This window comes from Phocoena sinus, chromosome 3 (assembly GCF_008692025.1).
Source record: "Phocoena sinus isolate mPhoSin1 chromosome 3, mPhoSin1.pri, whole genome shotgun sequence".
Classification (NCBI taxonomy): domain Eukaryota; kingdom Metazoa; phylum Chordata; class Mammalia; order Artiodactyla; family Phocoenidae; genus Phocoena; species Phocoena sinus.
In genome coordinates this window covers 28,223,361-28,248,648 of record NC_045765.1, presented here as the reverse complement: position 1 = coordinate 28,248,648, position 25,288 = coordinate 28,223,361, and the positions used below count along the sequence as shown (strand labels likewise).

At 45.5% G+C, this 25,288-nt stretch overlaps 1 protein-coding gene across 3 annotated transcripts in view; it reads left to right on the top strand.

The window, feature by feature from the left end:
• Positions 1 to 25,288, top strand: part of WWC1 (WW and C2 domain containing 1) — a 154,169-nt gene that overhangs the window by 72,311 nt on the left and 56,570 nt on the right. For all 3 annotated transcript variants that reach the window (XR_004349208.1, XM_032626785.1, XM_032626784.1), the window contains exons 2-3: positions 6,250 to 6,359; positions 16,345 to 16,548. Coding sequence is in view for 2 of the 3 variants with exons in the window: in XM_032626784.1 (XP_032482675.1) it covers positions 6,250 to 6,359; positions 16,345 to 16,548 (314 nt within the window). In the remaining variant the exon portion in view is untranslated. The remainder of the gene's footprint in view (positions 1 to 6,249; positions 6,360 to 16,344; positions 16,549 to 25,288) is intronic.

Sequence of the window (25,288 nt, the reverse complement as noted above, 5' to 3'; positions counted from 1 at the left end):
TTTAATTTTTATTTATAAATTTATTTATTTATTTTTGGCTGCGTTGGGTCTTCATTGCGGTGCGCGGGCTTCTCACTGTCGTGGCTTCTCTTGTTACACAGAGCACGGGCTCTAGGCGCACGGGCTTCAGTAGTTGTGACGCACGGGCTTAGTTGCTCTGCGGCAAGTGGGATCTTCCCAGACCAGGGCTCGAACCCATGTCCCCTGCATTGGCAGGCAGATTCTTAACCATCGCGCCACCAGGGAAGCCCACGCAATAAATTCTGTTGCTTGGAGGACTGATTGAAAGGAGGGAGAAAGGAGTTGAGGAGAGGGTGAGTCAGAGAGCCTCTCTGGGTCACCTTCTGCAGCTCGGCACTAGGGTGGTGCTCAAAGTCTTAACGGGGACCCCAGAGCCCCAAAATCCCAGCCTCTGCCCACTCTACCTCCAGTCCATCACTCATAACGTGAAGATATGCGGCTTTCTTTTCTGTTCCTCACACCATCATCCCTACCCAAAGCCTTTGTACTGGCTGTTCCTGTTGCTTCCCACCATCTGGTCTCCCCTCCAAGATCACCTCCTCCGAGAAGCTTCCCTTGCTTCCCTTGACTGCCCTGCCCCACCCCACCCCACCCTTACACGTAATCCCACTACCCTGTTGTACTTTTCTGAATACCATTAGTCTCTGAAACGATCCTGTGGATTCATTTTCTGGTTGGGGTGTCTCCCTGACAGGAGTGTAGAGCAAGATCCTGTCTGTCTTGTCCACTTCTGTAGCTGGGTGTTTGCTCCGATTCAGCTGTGGTTCGTGTGCTCAGCCGTCCTCACCAACTATGAGATGGTGATTTTTTTTCATCCCCAGATTCGTTTAAGGAATGAATGAAGGTGTTTGCACCAAACCGAATTAAAGGGAGGAAGGAGAATTGCAAAGACTGCACTTTCTTCCGGCCATCCCAGCCTTGCAGGTGTGGGCTGCTTAGCACTGGGGCTCTGCCGAGGTCCGGTGGTGGCGTGTCCTCAGGAGTTGTGTAATCCTGAGCTATGGGAACTATGCGTGTGAAACACCCCGGGGCGGGAAGAACCGGCCTGGCCATTGTGCCTGGGCTGGGAGGAGAGGTTCGGCTGAAAGTTTGGACAGTTCTTGGCATGCAGTCTGCAGGGCCCTTTAGAAAGCCATCCCGCCCAGTTGGCCCTCGGAGAGAGCACGGTCTGGGGGGGCCAGCATCCCGCTGGACGGCGATAAAGAGGTTACTGTGGGAAGCGTTCAGATTGCTCGGGAAGCACTAGGAAAATGAAAGATACGTTATGCGTTCTTCAGTCCCAAGAGAATCACCACCCAGTGTTAGACTTGGCAAAAGGCTTTCTGCTCCTTCTCTGAGCTGTCTCCTTAGAAAAGACGCGCTGTCTGAATACTGAATGCCAGCCGTGGCGATGTGGAGCTGGAAAGAGGACGAAGGGCCTGCGTTCCTGGACAGGTGAACCCACGGAACCCTACCTGTCTCCAAGGCAACACATCCGGGCCCCTTTTTTTTCCAAGAGAGCCTGTTGTGAAACATTCAGGAATGTTTGTGTTCCTTCAGAGATTTGTAATTAAGAAGAGGCAGAGCTAGTTCTCTTTTGGCACTCTTCCCTCCTTCCCTCTCACCCCTCCGGCATTTGGGTCATTTGATTTCACGATCTGGGTTTTCAGCAGCCCAGGACTTGGAGGCTGGAGGAAGGGACTGTACCAGGCTGGATTGGGGCGAATCGCTTCAACAGGGGCTGGGGGCTGGGAGTTGCAGGCAGGCCCCCAAGTCCTGGCCACATCTGAAAGCAGACATCTCTTCCCAGCTCACATTCTTGGCACTTGGCCAAGGGGAAGCACTGCAGGCCAGAGAAGCACCCACAGTTTCCCAGGGGAGACTGGTTTAAACGGACAGTTCCTCTCTCAGGGAAGAGGAGTGTGTGCACATGTATATGTGTGTGTGTGTGTGTGTGTGTGTGTGTGTGTGTGTGTGTGTGTGTTTAAATCCTTGTGCAGCTAAAAACGCTTCTCTTCATCCTTATTCTCTGAATGACACGTCTCTGCACACTGAATAATTCATCTCCCTCTTGGCATTTGTTCCAGAGAGAATCTCGCTGTCCAGATTTCTTGTAGGTTGCACAGTCTTCCAATAGAAGCGTTTCTCTTTCCCATGGAAGAGCTCTGGGAGTCTGGATATCAGCCCTCTGGGTTTTTTTTTCCATGATCGCTTTGAAGGGAAGCCTGAATATGAAACCCGAAGCCTTCCTTTCTCCTCTTGGCCCCCTCCGTCTCACATTGGGTCCTCTGGATTCCCTCTTCTTTATCCCTGTGGGGCACGATGTCTGTGTTCACCGCAGGCAGGAATCAGCATCTCAGCCCCGGTAGGATATCCAACGTCGGGTACATTACTGATACTTGTATCTAACATTTACTTCAGGTCTGGCTTCTTGATGTCCAAGGCTGGAACAATCAGTGGAGTTTATGGTTTTCTGGAAAAGTGATGCATTTCGGATGTTTTAGACCTGCCGCTCCTCCCTCAGTCCCCATCCTCACACACAGAGCTCAGTGAATCCCTTGTCGTGGTAACTGTGAAACAGCTGTCTTTTCATGAAGCGGTTGTGCATTATCCCGGTGTATTGAGTAGCTTTGCACCAAGATATAGAAAGAATACTGAAGTTGCAAATAGGACGCAGCTTGGGTACCTTCTGCCTGCTTCATATTTGCCCCCTGCCCAGCTTCATCATCTGTATCTCGGGCATAGCTTCCTTTGTGTTCCAGATTGTTCTGAGACTCCCTTGGTCTTGTCAGTTTTTATTAGCAAAGCTCAGGTTCTGTAGCCAGGCAATGGAGCTTCAGGTTATACCTCTGGTGTTTGCCAACTCTGTGGCGTTGGGTGTGTTTCCTCACTGGTAAAATAGAGGAAGAGTGCCTGTGGCCCAGAGAAGGAACGTGATATGTACGTAACTTGTTTTCTAGGCCTAGATTTAGCCATTATTAAATATTTTAATTCCAGCTGATACAGGAATATTACAGAGAAACTAGTTAAAAAAATGATTAGAAAGGGAAAAGTTAAATTATGTTAAAATCCCTATAACCAAGATAGCATTTTAATGTATATCTTTCCAGTTCCTCTTCTATAAACATATACACATTTTAGGCAAAATGTCATATACTGTAACAGTATCCTGTAGCTTTTTTTTCTTAATAGATCTTTATTGGAGTATAATTGCTTCACAATACCGTGTTAGTTTCTGTCGCACAACAAAGAGAATCGGCCATATGCATGCACATGTCCCCATGTCCCCTCCCTCTTGAGCCTCCCTCCCATCCTCCCTATCCCACCCCTCTAGGTGGTCACAGAGCACCAAGCTGATCTCCCTGTGCTATGCGGCTGCTTCCCACCAGCTATCTATTTTACATTCGGTAGTGTATGTATGTCGATGCTACTCTCACTTAGCCCTGGCTTTGCCCTCCCACCCCATGTCCTCAAGTCCCTTCTCTATGTCTACCTCATTATTCCTGCCCTGCAACTAGGTTCATCAGTACCTTTTTTTTTTTTTAGATTCCATATATATGCGTTAGCATATGGTATTTGTTTTTCTTTTTCTGACTTAACTTCACTCTGTATGACAGACTCTAGGTCCATCCACCTCACTACAAATAGCTCAATTTCGTTTCTTTTTACAGCTGAGTGATATTCCATTGTATATATCTTGTTCAACAATGTTGCTTTTCCTCATAGTATGTTAAGAGCATCCTTCCATGTTGGCAAAATATAGAACACACCATTATTTTTTGTTCTTAGGTATTCATTATTGTATTCACCCATTCTACAAATATTTATTGAGCACCGATCATGGGGATTCTGTTGCTTAGATGCACCATTGATGAAATCATTTAATTCATCCCCAGGGAAGAATTTTGAAAGGTAATGATCCACACAGGGATTCAGGGAGCTGTGGAGAGGAGATGAATCTTTATCTTCTTGATTTTCTAGGTTGCAAAGTGTAACTAACAATATTCCCATCTCCCCAGCCAGGCTGGCAGGTGGGGCTTCTCAGGGCTGAGCCCAGGGAGAGGAATGAGTCAGAAACAAAGGTCTGACTGTGGTTGGCTCAGGCGTTCCTGTTCCCTCCCAGATTAATCTGTCCTCAGTAATAGAGTCACTTGCCGTGGAGGAGTATGCCTCTGTATGGAGTTTTCCTTCAGAGGCATTTTCAAAGCTGTGTTAGACGAAATGATGTTGGATGAGATTTGGCCATTGGTCACTGGTCTTCATTCTCCATAAGGAAGTGGGAACAAATCATTTACAGTAGTTTGAGGAAGAGGAGGAGGTACTGAGGGACATGGTCTTTTGTTTCTGAAGTCTAGGCGGGGCTTGGGGTGGAGTGGTGGAGTGGACTGAAGACAGCTTTGCAGAAACTTTATCCAGGTTGGCAGAGGTGCTCCTGAATGAAGTGCCTTCTGACCCGAGGAAATCACCTGTGTCTTCCCCACCTCTTCCTTCTTTTACTCCAAGACGGTGCCTTGTAATTTTGCGAGGGGCTCAGGAGATGCACTGAAGATGTCAACTTTCAAGAGAACCTTTAGGCTCACGGCGGGGGCTCTGAGGACAGAGTGCCTTGCTTGAAATCCCAGCTTTGTCATTGTTATGGACATCGAGAATGTTATTTAATCTTTCTTAGTCTCAGTTTCCCCTTCTGGGAAGCAGAGAAGAATGTTCTTTGAGCGTTCATTTGCACCAGCCTCTGCACTAAATGTTTTTACAAACATGACTTTATTTGACTTGAAAACCTGGAGAGTTATTATTATCCCCACATTTCAGATAAAAATACTGAGGCTCAGAGAGCGACAGTAAGTTGCCATACTCACACAGCTGGTAAGTAATGCTTATTGAATCCTTACTGGATAGGGCTTAGTCTGTTGCATATCATATACGCCTCTGCCCTCATCCTTTGTCTCCCACAGTACAGCAGTAAATTACTGACTAACAGAAGCTTTGGGGCTATCCATTCCTTTAGTCAATAGATACTTTTCTTAGCCTACCAGACCCTGGATATATAGTGGTACATGAATACACCAGGTCAATCCACCAGGGGCTCTTTCAGTGTTTCTTTTTCCCCCACATACTTTGCTTTAAGCTTGATTTGGAATGGGTTTAAGAGGGAAGGGGATTGCACAAGATGGGAGAGTCATTTCGTACGGCTTGGAGGGAAGTTCTTGATCAGGAATCCTAGACCCCGTCTCACTCATCTTTCCTCCTGTCCCATTGTACGTCAGTTTGCCAATCTGTCTAAAGAGTGTTGAAGCAGAGCCTTCCGGGCTTCCAGAACTGGGAGGGGATTGGGAGCAGACAGGAGAGGGAGAGTATTAGAATATGTATTTTAGGCAGATACAGCTATGGGGAAAACCCAAAGGGGCCGTCTGGGGGCGCCACTCAGGCGGACTTTTGTGTACCTAGGTTCCCGGCTCCCTGCACGCTGGCTAAAGTGCTTGACCAAGGGTTTATGGTGTTTTCCAGCCTTGAAAAACCTGTGTGTGTTTAGCTGGATGATTTGTCTGTCTGTCCATCTGACTTAGCCACCAAGACTGGGTGATTACCACCACCTCACTCCCCACAATATGGTGACTTAGAGGGTGGTTATCGCTAAAAGATCAGTTTGGCCTGGATTTTGCAGGGAAGGACAGCAGTGGGTACAGGCATTTGGGAATCGGCCCAGGAAGCAAAGAAATACGGCCAAACTCACAAGGAGGGAACATCTGCTATTCTAGATGCTGCAGTAAGCTAGCTTTCCAGAGGGGAAGTAGGTAGGACAGGCATGGGCTAGAGCCGGGGGGTGGGGGGTGGGGGGGTGGGGGGGGTGGGGCTGTGGTGGACAAGTGAACTGCAGGAGGAGCAGCCAGAGAGGGCTGGAGTTCGAGTCCGGAAGTAAGACTTGACCCTCGAGCCCTTTCCTGTGACCCCCCTCACTGAGAGGTGCAGGAACAGAGGCCCAGAGAAAGCAGGTGACTTGCTCAAATCACTGCCCAGTTTGTGGCAAAGTTGGGAGCCGAGCACATTCCCCACCTCCCTCCCAGGTGCTCCCATCCCGCTGCTCCAGTTATGCATTCATCTTCCCCGGGGACAGCAGAACTGGTGGCACAGTGCAAAGCTTCTAGATCTGGTGGGCCAGCGCAGAGGAGCAGGGAGGTTGAGAGCACCTACGTGTTGCGGGGTCTTGGGGACCATAGGCTGACGGAGTCTGTTTCTCCTCTCCCTTGCCAGGTACACCAAACCGCTCACCTTTGCTGACTGCATTAGTGATGAGTTGCCGCTGGGATGGGAAGAGGCGTACGACCCACAGGTTGGAGATTACTTCATAGACCACAACACCAGTAAGTTCCTGGCCGTCCTCCCTTCCCATCCCCTCTGCCTCCTGCCCAGCCCCCCAAGTCTGGAAGAGCTACCAGCAGGGACTCATGAAGCCAGATTGTGTTTTGTTTCACGTAGAGTTAGACAGAGATGTCAATGTAGATATAGATAGATAATGTATGCTCATATATAAATAACAGTTCAGAAGGATTTTAAATAGAATCTAAAACTCCACCTCTCACAACCCATCTCCCCGATTTTACAGAGGCAACCACTGCTATCAATTTCTTGTGTATCACTCCAGAAATTTCCCAGTCCTGTGTGTTTATGTGCATATGTACATAGATTCTTTTTTTTTTTTTTTACATATATTGATTTCCATGCATACAGATTTTTTTCATATAAGGTAGATGTGTCCTTGCCATTGCCAGACCATTTTGGAGCAGTCACTGCCCCCAAAGCAGGTCCCCAGCAGCCAGCATGCACACATATGTGTCTGTCATGGAGTGGTCTGAGTGTATGTGCCTCTAGCCCATCATACCGTTCAGCCCACCCTCACGTCGTATCTGCGCTCCAGGTATCCTGACCCAGAGTGAAGATTCTTAGTGTCTTTGTCTCTCTGACTATGATGGAGGCATAGGTTGATACGGGCAGAAGCATGTTGTCTGACAGGTGGGAGAACCCAGGTCGAGGTACCCCAGCTGGGGAGAGTTGATGTGTATTTGGGCCTCATCCATCACGCACCTTCTCGGCCAAGACTATTCCTGTCCTCGGAAATTCGCTGCCCCATTTGTTCATGTGTACAGAGGAAAGAGGATGTTTCTGTCTCGCTCTCCACCTTCTGAACTGTGGGGTTCCTTTTTGTCCTTTCAGGCAAGAGGAAAATGGGATGCAAAGGCATGTTTCTGAAGGTTGAGATTAGGGCACCAAATCCCAGGGGTCCCTGTTTCCTGAGTGCGTACTCTGTGCTGGGAGAGGAACTGGAGAGACATCACTCATTCAATCATCCCAGCTTCCCTGTGGCATGCTAGGGTGATTATCCCCACCTTCTAAATGGGACTCAGAGGTAGAAATCGACTGCTCCACGCTCAGAGTCAAAACATGGCAGAGCTGGGATTTGAACTGGTGCTGGGAGTGGAGTCGGGCTTCTCCATCCACCTCCTCCTCTGGGTTTCAGTAGCACCTGGTCATACCTCTGCTGTGCCCCTCATCGCTCTGTAGTATAACCATTCATCTACTGAGACTAGCTCTTCTAGAACAGGACAATGTCTAATTCATCTGTCCAGTCCCAGGCCTTTGCCTGGTAAGGCACATAGTAGGTGTGCACTTGACCTTTGCTACATAGAAAAGGGCATACGTGCATGGACGCACGACCAAGTGGGTGAATGAGCAGACGGTTGTTGGCACCAAAGCATAGGAGAGTTTCTGAGAGACAGCTAATGGCATTAATTGCATTGTTGGTGGTAGCCGAGGTTTTTATTAGCATTCACGGTGGCATACGGGATAATGAGAAGTAAATATGCCTAATCGAGTATGTATGGGGAGTGAGGTTAATGCTTGGAGGGCTGCACGGTATGCTGGGTTAAACACTGATGTACAGGACCCCTAATCAGTCCTTTCCTGTTTGTAATTGCTGAGTGTATCCCCCTCATTAAAATCTGATGGTGGGAGTGAGATTTTCAGGTGCTTCAGGGAGTTGCTGGACAGATAGAAGGACGGAGTATATCATGCAGTGGTAGAGTTTATTCTGGAGGGGATGATGGCAGAAATGGGGGTACGTGTTGGGAGGCGAGTAGATGAGAAACACAGTAGGAAGAATTCTCTCTGCTAGTTTTACCAGCTATCGGGCTACTGGTTTTCTTTTGGCTGGAAGGTGCTCTCATTGGACAGAGGGGAGCCAGTGATACAGATGCGGTATGTGTGTGACCATCGAGGCCCAAGCACTCAGAGCTGTGGGCTCAGACCAATCCTCTGTGTGTCCACTGACTGAGATTACTCTCTTAAGAGTTCTAGACACAATAGAATTGAGCAACAAATTAAATCCGCCATCCAGCGTTCATTCATTCAGCAAATATTTATTGACCTCCTAGTGCCTAGTGTTCTAGGCACTGTTCTGGGAGCGTGGGGTACGTGAGAGTTCAAAATGGCAATGATCCTTATCCTTACAGAGCTTTCATTTTGGCAGGAGAAACAGAAACTAAACAGAATTAGTAAGCAGATTATGTAGTATATTAGACAATGATCAGTGTTACGGGAAAAGGGGAAGCAGAGCATGGGGCTGAGGTGTGCTGGGGTGCCTTTGTGGGTGGCGGGCAGGGATAGTGGTAAAGGTCTTCAGGAAGAAGACCTTGTCGGGAAAATGAGATTTGAGCTAAGACTTGAAGGAGGTGGGGAGAGCGTTTCAAGTAGAGAGAGCTGATCGAACAAAAACTCCACCGCGTGATCACATTTAGCTTGCTTGAGGGATGGCAAGGACGCAGGTGTGCATATAGCAGAATTTGTGAGGAAGCGGGGAGAAGGGTATCAGGCCAGCAGGGTGTGGGCAGTGGTCCACCTGAAGGGTTCAGGCTTTTATTCAACACGGTGGGAGCCATTGGAAAATTTTAAGCAGGTGAGTGGCGTGACCTGTTTTATGTCTTAAAAGGGTCACTCTGGCTGCTTTGCTGAGAATAGACCTTAGTGGAACAGGGGCAGAAGCAGGGAGACTTGTAAGAGATGATTGCAATAGTCCAGGTGACAAAGGACCGTGCCCCAGACCAAGGCCGTAGTGGTAGAGGTGGTGAAAAGTGGCCTGAAGCTGGAGGTATTTTCAAGATAGAGCCAACAAGCCTTCCTGATAGATTGCACATGGGGTGTGAAAGAATGGGATAAATGAGCCTCTCTGGGCCTAAGCAGCTGGCAGGATGGAGTTGCCATTTATTGGATGGAGAAAACTGCAGGAGGAGTGGGTTTAGGAAGGAGGACCAAGGGTTCATTGGGATGTGTCGCATCTTCCATGCCTGTTACACACCTGAGAGAAGATGTCGCTGGTCAGTTTGATGTAGGAATATGGGGTTTGGAAGAGATCTGGGCTGAAGATGTGTATATGGGAGTTGTTGGCATATAGAGAGTATTAAAGACATGAAGCTGGATGGGATCACCAAAGGAATAAGTCAAGACAGAGAGAAGACAATCAAAGAATGAGCCATGGGGTCCTCAGACAGGAGAAGGTACAGAGAAGAGGAAAACCAGTCATGATTCTGGGGAGCGATCGGAAAGGTGAGAAGGAAAGCGAGAGCGTCTCGGCAGCCGTGTGAAGGAGGCATACCGAGGAGAGAGGTGTCAACCCCGTCAAATGCTTCTGACAGATCAAGTACGAAGAGGACTGAGAATTGACCGATAGATTTAGCAAACCCCTGTGACGCTGGTGACCCTGACTTGGAGGGCAGCTTTGGACAAGGACTGGGGGCAGAAGCCTGACTAGAGTGAGTCTAAAAAACAACGGAGGGGAGGCATTGGAAACAGCAAATATGGACAACTCTTTCCAAGATATAACCTTCTTTCATTATTTCATTTATCCGTATTCAGTTTTCCCACTGCCGTGTACATCAGCATGATTAGATGGTTTTAATCAGTGATCAAGTTGTGTGTTCTGCTGTTTTCTCTTCATACTGTGTCATGAATATTTGAGAGATGCTGCCTAGTCTTCATATTTGTCATTTTTAATGTATCAAATAGATGCATTGATACATTTTAACACATAAAATGAGTGTACCATAATACCCCCCCATTGCTGACCTTGTGGGTTCTTTCCATTTGTTTGTTATAAATAAATAACACTAGGGAAGAATCTTGATGCATATTGCTTTTTTCTTCTATGATACTTCCCTGGAGTTGTATTTCCAAATGTAGGATCATTTTAACACATAAAATGAGTGTACCATAATACCCCCCCATTGCTGACCTTGTGGGTTCTTTCCATTTGTTTGTTATAAATAAATAACACTAGGGAAGAATCTTTATGCATATTGCTTTTTTCTTCTATGATACTTTCCTGGAGTTGTATTTCCTAATGTAGGATCGCTAAGCGAAAGATTACGAACACTTGTGAGACTTGTGGTACCTCTTCCTAGTTTGATAAGTATTTCTAAAAGATCGTATCCATCTGTATTGCCACAGCAATAAGGGTACTATTTTTCTCATACCTTCATCAGTCAGTATGGGGCTAGTTACTTTTCGATAAATTAGTCACAGGTTTAAACTGTTACTTCATTGTTTTTCGTTTGCATTCATTTCCATACTAACAAGGATGGACGTTCTCCAGATGTTCAGCTGTTTTTAAGACAATTGTTGTTCAAGCCGTTAGAGAATTCAATAGTGTTAGTCATGTGGGTGCGCGTGTGGTGCGCGTAGAAAGCAGGCGTGTGATGGGTAGAGGCGGTGGGGTGAGGGATGTGTGAAGTGCGGTGAACGTGTGAGCTGTATGGAGAGTGAGTGTGGAGTGTGTTTGTAGGTAGAGGTTTGGAGCCTGGGGGATGCTGAAGAATTGGGTCTCAATGATGGCTGCGCCCAATCGGCTAAATGTTTACTGGAAGTAGCTGCATTTTGGGGAGAGGGGGCATGAGGGGGAAGGGGATAGAGGGACGATGTTGTATGTAGCTGAGTTCGTGACATGTTGAATGATTAAACTATGTTCGTATTTAACTTTAATAAAAACAAGAACTCAAAAATAGTTGGCCAAGGACATCTCTAAGAACCTGCCCAGGTGTAAAGTTATCTATTCTGGTGAGGTGGACTTAAGGAAGTGGAGTGTCAGCAGAAGCGGCTGGGCTTGGGAGGATCCCTCAGAGTGTGACCAGTTCAGGATGAACAGCAGTTAACACAGCTCCTTACAGCCACCTAGGGAGCTGTCCCCAAAGGACAGTCTTTTCAAGAGTTGTTAGTACAACTGGTATCCATGTGGAAAAAAATACATCTCCACTTCTACCCCCGCCTCACACCATATGTAAAAATAAATTCAGAACGGAGCACAGACCTCAACATAAAAGCTAAGGCTATGGGCTTCCCTGGTGGCGTAGTGGTTGAGAGTCTGCCTGCTGATGCAGGGGACACGGGTTCGTGCCCCGGCCTGGGAAGATCCCACATGCAGCAGAGCGGCTGGGCCCGTGAGCCATGGCCGCTGAGCCTGCATGTCCGGAGCCTGTGCTCCGCAACGGGAGAGGCCACAACAGTGAGAGGCCCGCGTACCGCAAAAAAAAAAAAAAAAAAAAAGCTAAGACTAGACTAGAACACTTCGAGAAGGAGACTAAGGAGAAAATCTGCAAGATTTTCGGGTAGGCAAAGGGTTTTTGGACAAGGCACAGAAAGCACTAAGCATACAAGAAAAAAGTAATAATTGGGCTTCATTGAATTAAAACTTCTGCTCTTCAAAAGACCATTAAGAAAATGAAAAAGCAAGCTACATATAAGGAGAAAATATTTGCAATACATATATCTGACAGCAGATCCGTATCAAGAATATAAAAAGAACCCTTACACCTTAATAGTAAGAAGCCCAACAACGCAATAAAAAGTATGAGCAAAAGATTTAAATAGACACTTCACTAAAGAAGACATACAAGTGGCCAATAAACACATAAAAATATGCTTTACATAATCAGTCGTTAGGGAAATAGGAATTAAATCTACAATGAGGTACGACTATACACCCACTGTAATGACTAAAATGAAAAGGATTGACAGTACCAGTGGTTGGTGAGGAGGTGGAGGAACTGGAACTCTAATTCACTACTAGTGAGGATGTAAATCAGAACAACCATTTTGGAAAACAGTTTTTTAGTTTCTTATAAAATTCAACATATAATTAACATACAAGCCAACAGTTCCACCCCTAGATAGTTGTACCTAAGCAAAATGCAGACATTGCAAAGACTTGTGCATGCATGTTCATTACAGCCTTATTCATAATAATCTCAAACAGCAACCCAAAAGTTTATCAAAAAGTGAATTATGCTGTATTCATGCAGTAGACTATTATTCCACAATAACAAAAAATGGACGACTGATACAACCTAAATGAGTCTCAAAAGCCTTATGCCAAGTGAAGGAGGTGAGATCCAAAGAGCACATACTGCTTGATTCCATTGTCATGAAGTTCTAAGACAGAACCGGAGGGAGGAAGTGGGTGGAAGTGACTGACACAGGACTGCAGGGTAAAGGAACCATTTACACGTCGATAACAGGTGGTAGTTTATGGTGTATGCGTTTGTCAAAACATATCTAAGTCTACACTTTAGATGATTGCGCTTCATTGTATTTAAATTACGCCTTAATAAAGGTGATTTAAACAGTGTATTGATGCCCACTTAATACTGCAGACCAATTAAATGGAAATCTCTGGGGTAATTTCCAACATGCAACCAGGTGGAAACCAGTGTTCTGGTGTGGGGTTGTGGGTTGTGTTTGTCTGCCTGTGCATCCATCTATCTGTGTTGGTTTGTGCTACAGAAGAAAGCCTGGGTCACCAAAAATGGTAGCCAAGCCAGCCTTCAATTAAGCCTCTCACGTGCTTTTATACTCCAAGGAGCGCGACCTCCAAAGGGAGGGCGCCACTCTCAGATTAAACCCAGAGCACCATGGGGAGGATCCATCCAGGGGTGCCCCAGGGCAGTTGTCAGGGACCCAGCATTTCACCTAGCCCTCTGGCAGGTGATTCTATCTGGAGCCCAGCATCGCACCTGCCAGCCTTGCCTGCCACCTTCAGTGACTGCTCAGCCCACCCGTGTTGTCACCTCTTAGCAGGTCTAACCTTCGGTGATACGTTGAAATTATTTGGGGGAGCTTTGCGGGTCACCACTGCCTCCTTCCCACCCCCAGAGATCCTGATTTAATTGGTCCAGGGGTGGGGTCTGAGCATCGGGATTTAAAAAATTTCCCCCAGTGATTCTACTATGCAAACAGGGGTTCTTGGACATGGGCTGCACAGCAGTTACCTGGCGAAGCTTAAAACTGCCAATGCCTGGGCCCTACTCTTGGAAACTCTGATGTTAAGTGTTCTGGGGGCAGAATTCAGGCTTTTGTTTTTATTTTTGTTTTTTGAAGCTCCATAGCTAATTATAATATGCTGAGTGGACCCAGTGTACTGGATGAAGTACCAACCTTTTTTTTTTTTTTTTTAAGCAATTTTACTGAGAGTCTGGGGGGAAAGGCAGTCTCATAAGGCTGTCTGTGAGGATAAAAATTGGTACAACCTTTGGGACGATAAGTTGGTAGTGTCTGTTAAAATTTAAGATGTGTATACCCACTGACCCAGTAGTTCCTCTTTTAAGGAATTCCTCTTTTTACACTACAGAATTAATAATAGCACACGTTCATAGAAGTATGTTTTTAAGAATCCTCACTACAGCATTGGTTGTGGTAGTAAAAGAACTGAAAACAATCCGGCTGTTTCCTGGTAGTGGTCTGGAAGACCACTAAAGCCCTATCATAAATAAATCTTAGCACCATACTGTGGAATACTATGCAACCATTTAAATGATTGAGGTAAGTAAAAAATAAAAATGAATAAGTAAAAACAGTGGTACAAATGAAAAAAAAAGGATAAATTAAAAATTGAGGTAAATCTTTATGTACCTACAAGGGAAAATGAACATGATATGTCATTTGGAGATGAAAGCAAATTGCAGACCAATGTACATGACATGGGCCACCTTACATTAAAAATAAATTTGTGTGTGTAGATATGTATGTGTAAACAGGTTTGTATATAATCATAGGGCAATATCTGTTAGTGTGTGAGACTCCTAACGGCAGTTACCTCTAGGATGTAGGATTGGAGAGATTTAAACTCTCATTTCTTACTTTACGAATTTGCAATGGTGGAATTGTGAGATTTTTCTTTTTTTGTATTTTTCAATATTTTCCCCCAAAATGTAAATTTTTAAAAATATGACAAACTTTAAAAAACATCTTCACCCTGGCCATGTTTCTTTTCTTTTCTGTGGCCCGTGTCGGCCAGAAGTGCGGGACCCCTGAGGGGAACCCAGGAGTTCCTAACCCTGAGGGAAGCCACATCTGCTGATGGGAAATGGGACTCCACAGTCTTTCAGCCCAGCTTTGTAAATTCTCTCCTCCCGCTTTTTTTTCTTCTCTTGCAAGTGTTCCTCCATCTTACTTGGTTGAAGAGTTGCAAAGCTTTCTTTGTGGGAAGCAATTTTTGGGCCCCTGCCGGCCATCTTCACACCTTGTTTTCTTTCCCTGAAAAAGGGAGGAGCAGAGCTTGAAGAATTGAATAGTTTTGGCTTTACTCTCACCATCATTTGTTTACTTTACCTGGGTGTAAGTACACTACAGCTTCCTGGGAAGCAGTGAGGCAGGGCCCGGTATCCTCTTTTATAATTAGAAAAGTAGACTCAGAGGTCAAGCAGCCTGCCCATTGTAACACAGTGATTATTGGCAGGCAGAGAATGTGGCCCTGCTATCTCTTGGATTATTCTTCCCGTCTCTTCTTTCTTTCTTTGGAAATACTCATTGGGGCCTATTCAGGAGGATTGAGAGCTAAAGGGACTGCAAAAGGAGGTACAGACTCAAAGCCCTCGGGAGCCACACACGTGACGTAAATGAATGAAGCAGATAAACTGTGGACCCACAGTGGCCAGATCTTCTGAATGATCAAGAAAAACCAGACATCGGGAGATTTTAATGTATAAATCTCCTTGTTTTTACATACCAGTAATCAGTTCAAAATTAATAAAGTTCTTTGGGCTAAGCAAAACCTATCTACAGGCTGGATTCACCACATGGCTGTGATTATACAATTTCCAGTGTGTTAGTCGCCCCTTACCCCACCCACCAACTGGGAAATGACTGAGGAGTTGACGGTCAGCAGGCATTGATTCTTGGACTTGGTTTTGACCTCTTTGACATCTGCTCAGCCGCCAGCTACCCTTTTTAAAAAATTTTTTTGTCTTCTGACTTTTTCCCCAAGTTATCACTATACATATTTATTGTACACATAATTTTAAAAAATAAAAAAAGAATGAAGAAAAGGCATCCTACCATCAAGACATATCTGCTGTTGATAATTTGTTAAGTTTCCTCCTAATCTTTTTGAGAATGTATATATGTATTTTGGTAAATACAAAATTATTTATGCAGTTTTGCACGCAGTACTTCTACTCACTTTTATATCATAAGCACCTTTCTGGTTTTTTAAAAATTTTTTTCGAAGACATTATTTTTAATGGCTGTCTTAGTGTATTATGTAAATATAGCATACTTATTTGCACAGTTATTTCCTGTGTGACCTTGAGGAAGTCACTTAACCTGTTTATGTCTCAGTTTTCTCTTTTGTTTAATGGGGGTAATAAAAGAATCTTCCCTATAGGGTTAATGTAAGGATTGGAGGAGTAAATAGATATAAAGTAATTAGAATAGTGCTTGGCATAGAGTAAACATTAAATAAGTGCTTGATGATTATTATGGTCTTGTACAAATGCATTTTTGCCTGAATTTATTGCTTTTTATAATAAATTACTACAGGAGAAATTATTGGACAAAGGGTATTAACGTTTTAAGGCTCTTGATTTTCATGGTCGGATAACCTTCTAGTAAGGCTGTTCTAATTTACATTTACATTTCCAACACAGTATTTCTTCATATCCTCTGAAATATCAGTTATTTTACTTTCCTTTACTCTTTGCCAAAACGAATGACCTTAATTAAGCATCTATAATGTTGTTGAGCCTCTCTGTCTAGATTAGAATTCATATCTGGCCCTTCCTCTGGCTGTTCCCAGACAGACTGACTTCAGGTTTGTAAACTGATCCTGGTTTGTGTGTGTGTGTGTGTGTTTGTTTGCTTAATCCAAAGGAAGAGTCTCTGTTGTTTAATAGGTAAGTTTAACCCATTCACATTTATTGTGATTTTCTACTTATTATGCTTTTTGTTTTCTGGTAGTAGATTCTACAGGCCACCAACTCAACAGACATTTGTGAGGTGCTAACCTAGGGACTCTGGGGTCTGTTCCAGAAACCACTCAGATTGAGGATCCCCGGGTACAATGGCGGCGGGAACAGGAGCACATGCTGAAGGATTACCTGGTGGTGGCCCAGGAGGCCCTGAGTGCACAAAAGGAGATCTACCAGGTGAAGCAGCAGCGCTTGGAGCTCGCGCAGCAGGAGTATCAACAGCTGCACGCCGTCTGGGAGCACAAGCTGGGCTCCCAGGTCAGCTGTGAGTACCTCCCCCGCCCCAGGACACCCACAGACACAACTACAGGGAGGAGGGAATGGCCAGTCTTGCCTCTCTGAGTCTTGCCTCTGTTGCCTCTTGGTGTTTCTCAGATCTACCTATTTTCTTTCATCTCCACTCCTTGTCCAAACCACCACCCTCCCTACTGTTTTCCGGCTCCTACTTGTGCATTGCAGTGATTCATCTACCATTTTCATTCCATTTCCGTTCATTCATTTGTCATCTCAAGATGCCAGACTTACTACCTTTCTTCTTATTGAAAGCCCTTCAGTGGCTGGGGGCAGTGGGGAGTTCTTGGTTAATGGATAGTTTCAGTTTGGGAAGATGAAAAAGTTCTGGAGATGGATGGTGGTGATGGCTGCACAACAGTACGAATGTCTTTAATGCCCCCGAGCTGTATATTTTTAAATGGTTAAAGTGGTAAGTTTTATGTTATGTGTATTTTGTCCCATTGCTCTTTCCATAGCCCATACAGTCACACATGATCAGGCCCCTGCTGGCCACTCCCACTTCATCGCAGGCTCTCATTCACTAGGCTCCAGATGTGCTGAGTACGTACATCATGCTCCCCTCGCCTGCCCCGCACCTTTCCACCTTGGGGCTTTTGTAATTGCTGCTCCCCTGCCTAGGAAGCTTTTCTATTGGTCTGTTTGCACAGCTGGCTCCTTCTCACCCTTCCAGTCTCTTCCTTCAGGTCATGTCCTCTGAGAGGTTTGCTTCTGACATCCCCATCCACAGACTCCCTTCCCCAGCATTAGCTTCTGTAATGGCTCTCTGTTTATTTTGTTCATAACACATATCACACAGTACATCTGCTTATACGCTGCTGTCGGTATTTCCGAGTGGAGGAGATTTCCTGTCTCCCTGGTTTCTGCAGGAGGAGAAGAGGCATGCCAGGGTCCCCAGTCCTCATTCCCAACATAGGGAGATGCCAGATCAGTAGCTTTCAAGGAGCCCATTGACCTTTTCTGATGTGTTGAGGGTTTTTTTTTTTTGGTAATTTACCACTTTTTTTTTTTTTAACTTTTTAGAAATTTAAGATTTTTAAAATAATATTTATTTTATCTTATTTTTTATTTTTTTGGCTGCGTCAGCATGTGGGATCTTTGTTGAGGCATGCGGAATCTTTCATCATGGTGCACGGGCTTCTCTCTAGCAGTGGTGTGCGGGTTTTCTCTCTCTAGTTGTGGCGCACGGGCTCCAGAACGCAAGGGCTCTGTAGTTTGCAGCACGCGGGCTCTCTAGTTGAGGCGTGTGAGCTCAGTAGTTGTGGCGCACGGGCTTAGTTGCCCTGCGGCATGTGGGATCTTTGTTCCCTGACCAGGGATTGAATCCACGTCCCTTGCATTGGAAGGCGGGTTCTTTACCACTGGACCACCAGGGAAGTCCCTACCACTCTTTTTAATAACTGATACTTTCCTATGTTTAATGAGCGCTTACTACATGCTAGCCTGCAGTCTGAATATGTTATTTCAGTTAATTCTCATAACAGTTCTATGGGCAAGCACAGTTAATATCCTCCTGTAACAGAATCTGCAGCTTAGAGAAGACCAATAACATGCCCAGGGTCTTACAGCTGGCAAGAGGCGATAAGTTGCAGACATATAAGTTCCGTCTGTCCCAAAACACCTGCATTGTGGGCCAGAGGGCCAGCATTAGGCCACAGTGTCAGGGTGTCCGTGGCTTGGCTGGGTCCTCGAACACTACCCCTGTCTTTGAGAAGTTTGGTCTGGGAGGAGGACTGTGAGTGGTTTATTCACTGTCCCAGCCCCGCTCTTTTCCTTGGCAATTCAAGGAAAAAAAAAACTACCTCAGATTATAGAAAAGAACTGGATTACACTCATTAGCTATTTCTAGGTCAAATAATGTCCTAGAGATCATCATGAGGGTTTTAGCACTTAATCTATCTTAGTCAGCTGGGGGCTGCCATAACAAAATACCACAGAGTGGGTGGCTTCAACACACACATTTATTTTCCCACAGTTCTGGAGGTCAGGATGTCAGTATGGATGGGTTCTGGTGAGACCCCTCTTCCTGACTTCTCACTGTGTCTTCATGGGGCACAGAGAGAGAAAGAGAAACAGCAAGCTGCTGGTGTCTCTTCTTATAAGGTCACTAATCCCATCGTGAGGGCCCTACCCTCATGACCTCATCGAACTCTGATTACCTCCCAAACGCCCCTTCTCCAAATACCATCACATTAGGCATTAGGGCTTTGACATATGAATTTGGGGGGAACACAATTCAGTGTATAGCATTATTCTTACCAGAGCCCTGGAGGGAGATATTAATATTGCTCGTGAAACTCAGATTCAAAGAGGTAGAGGAGGGCTTCCCTGGTGGCGCAGTGGTTGAGAGTCCGCCTGCCGATGCAGGGGACACGGGTTCGTGTCCCGGTCCGGGAGGATCCCACATGCCGCAGAGCGGCTAGGCCCGTGAGCCATGGCCGCTGAGCCTGCGCGTCCGGAGCCTGTGCTCCGCAACGGGAGAGGCCACAACAGTGAGAGGCCCGCGTACCGCAAAAAAAAAAAAAAAAAAAAGAGGGGAAACGGTTCTAGACTTTAAAAAAAAAAAAAAACGCCTAAGGCGGCATAAACCCAGTGAAGTGTTTGTACCTTGACTAGACCCTGGGTGGAGGGGAAAGCTGCCATAAAAGATATTCTCAGGCAATTGGAGAATTTTCTTAGTTATCATAACGATGTTGTAGCTATGTAGGAGAACGTTCTGTTATTTATTTATTTATTTAATTTATTTATTTTCTGTATTTTTTTCTTGGCCACGTCGGGTCTTCATTGCGGTGCGTGGGCTTCTCTCTAGTTGTGGCACACGGGTTTTTTCTCTCTCTAGTTGTGGTGCGTGGGCTTCAGGGTGTGTGGGCTCTGTAGTTTGTGGCACACAGGCTCTCTAGTTGAGGCCCGTGAGCCCAGTAGTTGTGGCATGCAGGCTTAGTTGCCCTGCGGCATGTGGGATCTTAGTTCCCTGACCAGGGATCAAACCCGCGTCCCCTGCATTAGAAGGCAGATCCTTTACCACTGGACCATCAGAAAAGTCCCAGGAGTGTCCTGTTTTTAAGACACATGTGTGGCATCATGTCTGCAGCTTAATTCCAAAACAGTCCAGGGGGGAAAAATGAAAAAATTATGGTGTCAGTCTTAAATGAGCAGATCGATGATACATTGATGGTTTTGAATATGGGATAGGTTTTCGTCTTTTGCCACCATTTTCCAGTAATCATTCTTTGAGGACTTGCTATGAACCAGGCATCCTACTGAGAGAAAGAACTGGAGTGGGGGAGGGATAGACAGAACATATGTGGGGAAATGTTCAACGTTGGTGGATCTAGGTGAAGGATCCATCAGTATTCATTACATTATGCTTTGAAATTTCCTGTAGATAGAAAGTTTGCAAAGTATAAAGGTAAGTTGGGGAAAAAAGGGTCAAGTGACAGGAATGAAGCATTCCTAGTGGGGGCTGTCCTGGGTGTTGTGGGATGTTTAACAGCATCCCTGGTCTCTCTACCCACTAGATGCCTGTAACATTCTCCACCCAGAGTTGTGATCACCAAAAACATCTCCAGACACTGCCCTAGGGGGGCAAAATTGCCCCCCGGCCGAAAACCACTGGTCTAGATAAACCACTTAGCGCAATTTCCTTAGAACATATTAATGGCTCAATAAATACTCTCTTGACAGGAAATACATTTTGAGAAGGTCGACTCTGGAGCTGGACTACTGTGGTTCAAATCCAGGATATGTAACTTCCTAGCTAGCCGTGTAACTTTGCACAAGTGATGCAGCTTCTCTCTGCCTCAAATTCTTCATCTATAAAATTGACATAATAATAGTATCACATTGAGGTGTTATGGGGCTTAATTTAGTTAAATACAAAGTATTTGGAATAGTAGTTGTCACATTCTTAAGCTCGCAATAAATAATAACAATATTTATTTGATATTATTAATTCATTGGCATTTGAAACGACAAAGATTTTTAACTGATCCCTGGAACCAATAAGAATAAATACATGATTCGTGGTAGGAATTGATACAGTCTTATCATATGACTTCGGACGCTACTAAATGCTCCATCAGGTTCAAAAACACCATCATTTTGGTTTTTCTTTTTCTTTTTTTTTTTTTTTTTTTTTTTTTGGCCTCGCCACGCGCCATGTGGGATCTTAGTTCCCCGACCAGGGATCGAACCTGTGCCTCCTACATTGGAAGCTCGGAGTCTTAACCACTGGACCGCCAGGGAAGTCCCAAGACCCCATCATTTTGAATGTTAAAGAAGGAGTCATCTCGGATCACTAGTTCTAAGATGCAAACCAGTGAGGGATGGCCCAGTCCAAGCATCCCAGTGAAATAGGCATGACCCAAGGCTCCTCATGTCTTTCTTTGGATTTTATAAGCCAGGTTTGCCTTCCAAATCAAGCTCTCCAGCATGTTGATAGACCGGTGAGGTAACATGCCTCCCTCTAACTCAAATGATCTGCTGGGGCTTGTGAGAGTTTTGCCACCTTGCCTTGGCTGCTGTAGGGCTTTGGCTGCAGGTGGGGCCCTGCCCTGGGGATGGAGGCTTTGTTGTCATCTCTGGCGCAATCTCTAGCTCCGTGGGGAAGGAGAAGAGAACTCACATTTAATGTACACCTATTAAATTTCTGGAGGGCAATATGCCGGCACTCTACTTATGTTTAAAGTAACCTTGCTATACACACACACACACACACACACACACACACACACGCACACACAATCTTGCAAGGTATTGTTGTTCCCATTTTACAAATAAAACTGAGGCCCAGAGAGGGAAAGTATCTTCCCCAAGGTCACACTGGTAAAAAGTGGCAGGAATAGCTTTTATACCCAGGAGTATCTGACCTCAAAACCAGTTCTCTTCATTTAATCCAAGTCAGCCAGTCAAATTCTAAGGTTTGGAGGCTATACTGGGGTCCCTCCATCCTCTGAAAGATGAGAACTTGGGAGAGCTGGGTTCTTTGGGACCTCACCATGCTCCTTCCTCCTCCGGGCCTTGGTTTCCCATTTGAAAAATCAATCACTGGGAGCCTTGCAGCTAAAAATGCCAGTTGAACCACCTACGTGCTTTCACTCATTCCTGAAACTAAGAAAATATCAGATAAGAGATTTTTATGGCATACATGTACAAGGACAGGGAGACTTGGAGAGAAAAGAACAGCAGTAAAATATGGAGGCTGGAAAGCAGAAGGTCAGGTGGCAGCCTGTCTGATAGAGTGGAGAAAAGAGAAAATGGGCTGATAGTGAGGGAAAAAAACAGGCCTCCAGTCTACCTGGAGCACGTGCAAAAGCCTCGGGAATTGGAGGGAGTGGCTGTCTCAGCGTGGAAGTGAAGTGAGGAGGGCCTGAAAGAAGATTGGAGGAGAGTTGTTCCTGAGACACAGACCACCAGATCTCCTTCCCAGATCAGTGCCACCAGGCCACTGCTCATCCCCAATGTGGGGAAAAATTGGAGGTTTCTTTTTTTGAGGTGCATCATACTGAAAACATGGTGATTAAGTGAACATGGACTTGAGGATTGAGACCCCAGCCCGCCTGTACCACTTGACTCCCAGAAGGGTGCCAGGCTATTACCCTGCAGGCTAGACAGTAGAAGAGTGTGGGGAATCGGAGTCTCTTCTCTTCAGAGAAAAGAGATGTGAAGGGAAAAGATGTAAAGACACTGACAGTGAGGATTCCTAGATGAAACAGTCCAGCCAAATCACATCCCAAATAACCCACAGTCAATCATGTAACCCATCATCAACAAGCTCCACTCCAGCCAGCTTTTTGGGCCCCCAGTCTTAAGTGTGAGCAGACAGCTGAGATTCCAGACATCCATGGAAAGCCTCTAACATGAACAATAGAGATTAAAACAAACACATGGTGATAGGGAGCCCTTGTAGGAAACACGGAATATGTGTGGAGAAGAAAACATCGAGAGAAGCTACACAACCATGAAACTAAAACAGGATGCTACATTTTATTAAGAAAAATAAAAGGAGTCTTCAGAGAACACAGAAGAGCCTTAGGAAATTAAACTATGAGAGTAGAAATGAAAAATCCACAGGAAGCCTGGAAGGTAAAACAAAGTTTTCTAAAAAGCAGAACAAAAATAAAATGAGATGGAAAAAAAGACCCTCAGGCCAAGAACTCTGAGTAATAAAAGCTCCAGATAGAGCAGAAGAAACAGAGGGGAAGAAGCATCAGTGACATAATGCAGAAAAATTTCCCAGAACTGATAGAGGAGAGTTTTTAGATTGAAAGGGCTCAGTGAGCACCCAACACAATGGATAAAAGTTAACTCACACCAAAGACATATCATTGTGCAACTTCAAACACTGGGAACGATTCAAGATCCTAAAAGCTTTCAGAGAGGAAAACCAGGTCACACAAAAATGATCAGGACTCAGAATAGCTCCAGGCTTCTCAACAGTAACACTAGAAACCTAAAAGACAATGGAGTGATGCATTCACACTTTTAAGGAAATTCATTTCCGACCGAGAAGTCTATATCCAGCAAGACTACCTTTAATCGAGGGCCGGCTAGAATAACGATCTTTTTAGACATGCAAGTTTTCCAAAAGTTTATTTCCTTCATGGGTCCTTTCTCAGGAAGCTCCTGGAAGTGATATTCTGCCAAAATGAGGGGCTAGTCACAGAGGGGGAAACATGCTATTTAGGGAGGAGGAGAGAAGGAGGCAAGGAGGGGGATCTCAGGATGCCAGCTGTGCAGAGAGAGTGCACTGAAGCTGGCACATGCCTTGCGAGACAGAGCCCAAGAGAGGAGCTCTGTGAGAGGAGATTTAGATAACTGGCCAAGTGTGAAGTTGAATCAGTGTTAAATTTGTGTAAAGTAGGCACGCATAAAAATGATAATTATTAACTCTAGGAAAAACAACCCAAAAAAATGTGCTGGAAAGAAGAAGTAGGCAAAGTTGGCTATATGCCTCGGCCCTGAATAGTGTTTGCAGTGTAAAAGTAATGCAAACACTGAAGGTTGCTCTCGCCAGAGTTATCTGATGAGAAGCTGGGAGGGGTGTCCTGTGTGGGGTAGGGGCCGAGAAAGGGGGTGAAGCTAACACTCTATCCTCCGGAGAGAGAAGTGAATAAATCATGCCTAAGACTGAAAAAAATCAAGAAACAGCGAAACATGCGTATTATCAGACTCACACAGGTGGGCACCCAAGAAACTGGCTGAACCTGTTGAAACAGTTCCTTTTTCAAGAGTGAGATAAGCGGATTGGGGAATGCTCTTTTTTTTATAGCAAATCTTGGGTGTATAAAATATATAGTATTTTATATATACTGTTAAACTGTTCACATAAAACTTGAATAAAAACTAAAAATTAAACCTATAAAAAGGTGTCACCTTGAAGGCACACCTGTTTGAATTTAAAATTATTTTGTTGTGGGTTAGTGAGGGGACATGGACACAGAAAGGAAGCTGATGACCTGTTTCTTGATTGGGGTGCTGGTCACTTGAGTGTGTTTCTTTTGTGAAAATTTATCAAGCTGCACACATGATTTGTGTACTTTTCCGTTCTCGCACGTATTTTTCACTTCAACAAGAAGTTTATTTAAAAAATAACAGGCCATGGGCTTCCCTGGTGGCGCAGTGGTTGAGAGTCCGCCTGCCAATGCAGGGGACACGGGTTCGTGCCCCGGTCCGGGAGGATCCCACATGCCGCGGAGCGGCTGGGCCCGTGAGCCATAGCCACTGAGCCTGCGCGTCCGGAGCCTGTGCTCCGCAACGGGAGAGGCCACAACAGTGAGAGGCCCGTGTACCGCAAAAAAAATAAAATAACAGGCCACATCCCACTTGAGCAGCTTTGGGTATAAACAGTGCATTTCACAGTGATTCTCCAAAGGGTAATAATTCCAGCCCCTGGTGGCCCAGTTGGCAGAGTCTGTTCTTTTTTGGGTTCCCTTCCCTGGAAGGTTTCTAAATGTGCCCATGGAACACACTCACTTTCCACAATCAGCCCTGGCAGCGCTGATCCCCACGGCGAGCCTCTCCTTCTTAGGGTCAGGACTTGCCATGCTTCACAGGCTCTCCCAGTCTGCTAGCAACTCCCCTCAGCACTTCCCCCTAGTGTAGACCACCCATCCAGCAGCACCGATGAGCAGGGTGGTTAGCAGGACGGGGTGCTCACGGAACGGGCACCCCCCTTTTTAGCTGTATCCCCATCTTATTTCCTCACTGATGACTCTTCTTGTCTTTTTACCATGTTTGCACTGCCAATCGGTGGATAACGATTGTTAATTACCTTAAAATTTTTCCAAAAGTGCCTATCTGGGGAATTTGCTTAAGTCAGTGCCTCCAGCTATGGATCCAGCTAGGTCCCTCCCCTGAGATCCCCAAGTCCAGCAAAGACCAGAGTGCAGAAAATGAAAGCTTCAAATTGGAAACAAAACATGTGTCTGGAGTCCCTGTTCCATGCTCACGACGAGGTCCGCGAGGTCCTCCCTGTTCAGGTGTTCCGGCCACTCATCTCTTCTGGTAAAGCCTGGCTTCCATCCTCATCCTCATTCTCTTCATTACCACCATCATTGCAAACTCAGCAGAGACGTGATGCTACCCATGGTGCAGAATGACTTGTCAGTTACTATGCAGGGCAGTTTTGTTTCCCAAACTTCCCAGTGTTCCATTTTAACTTTAACTTTCCTTATGCATAATCAAAAGGTCCACTCAGGTATTTTAATCAAATC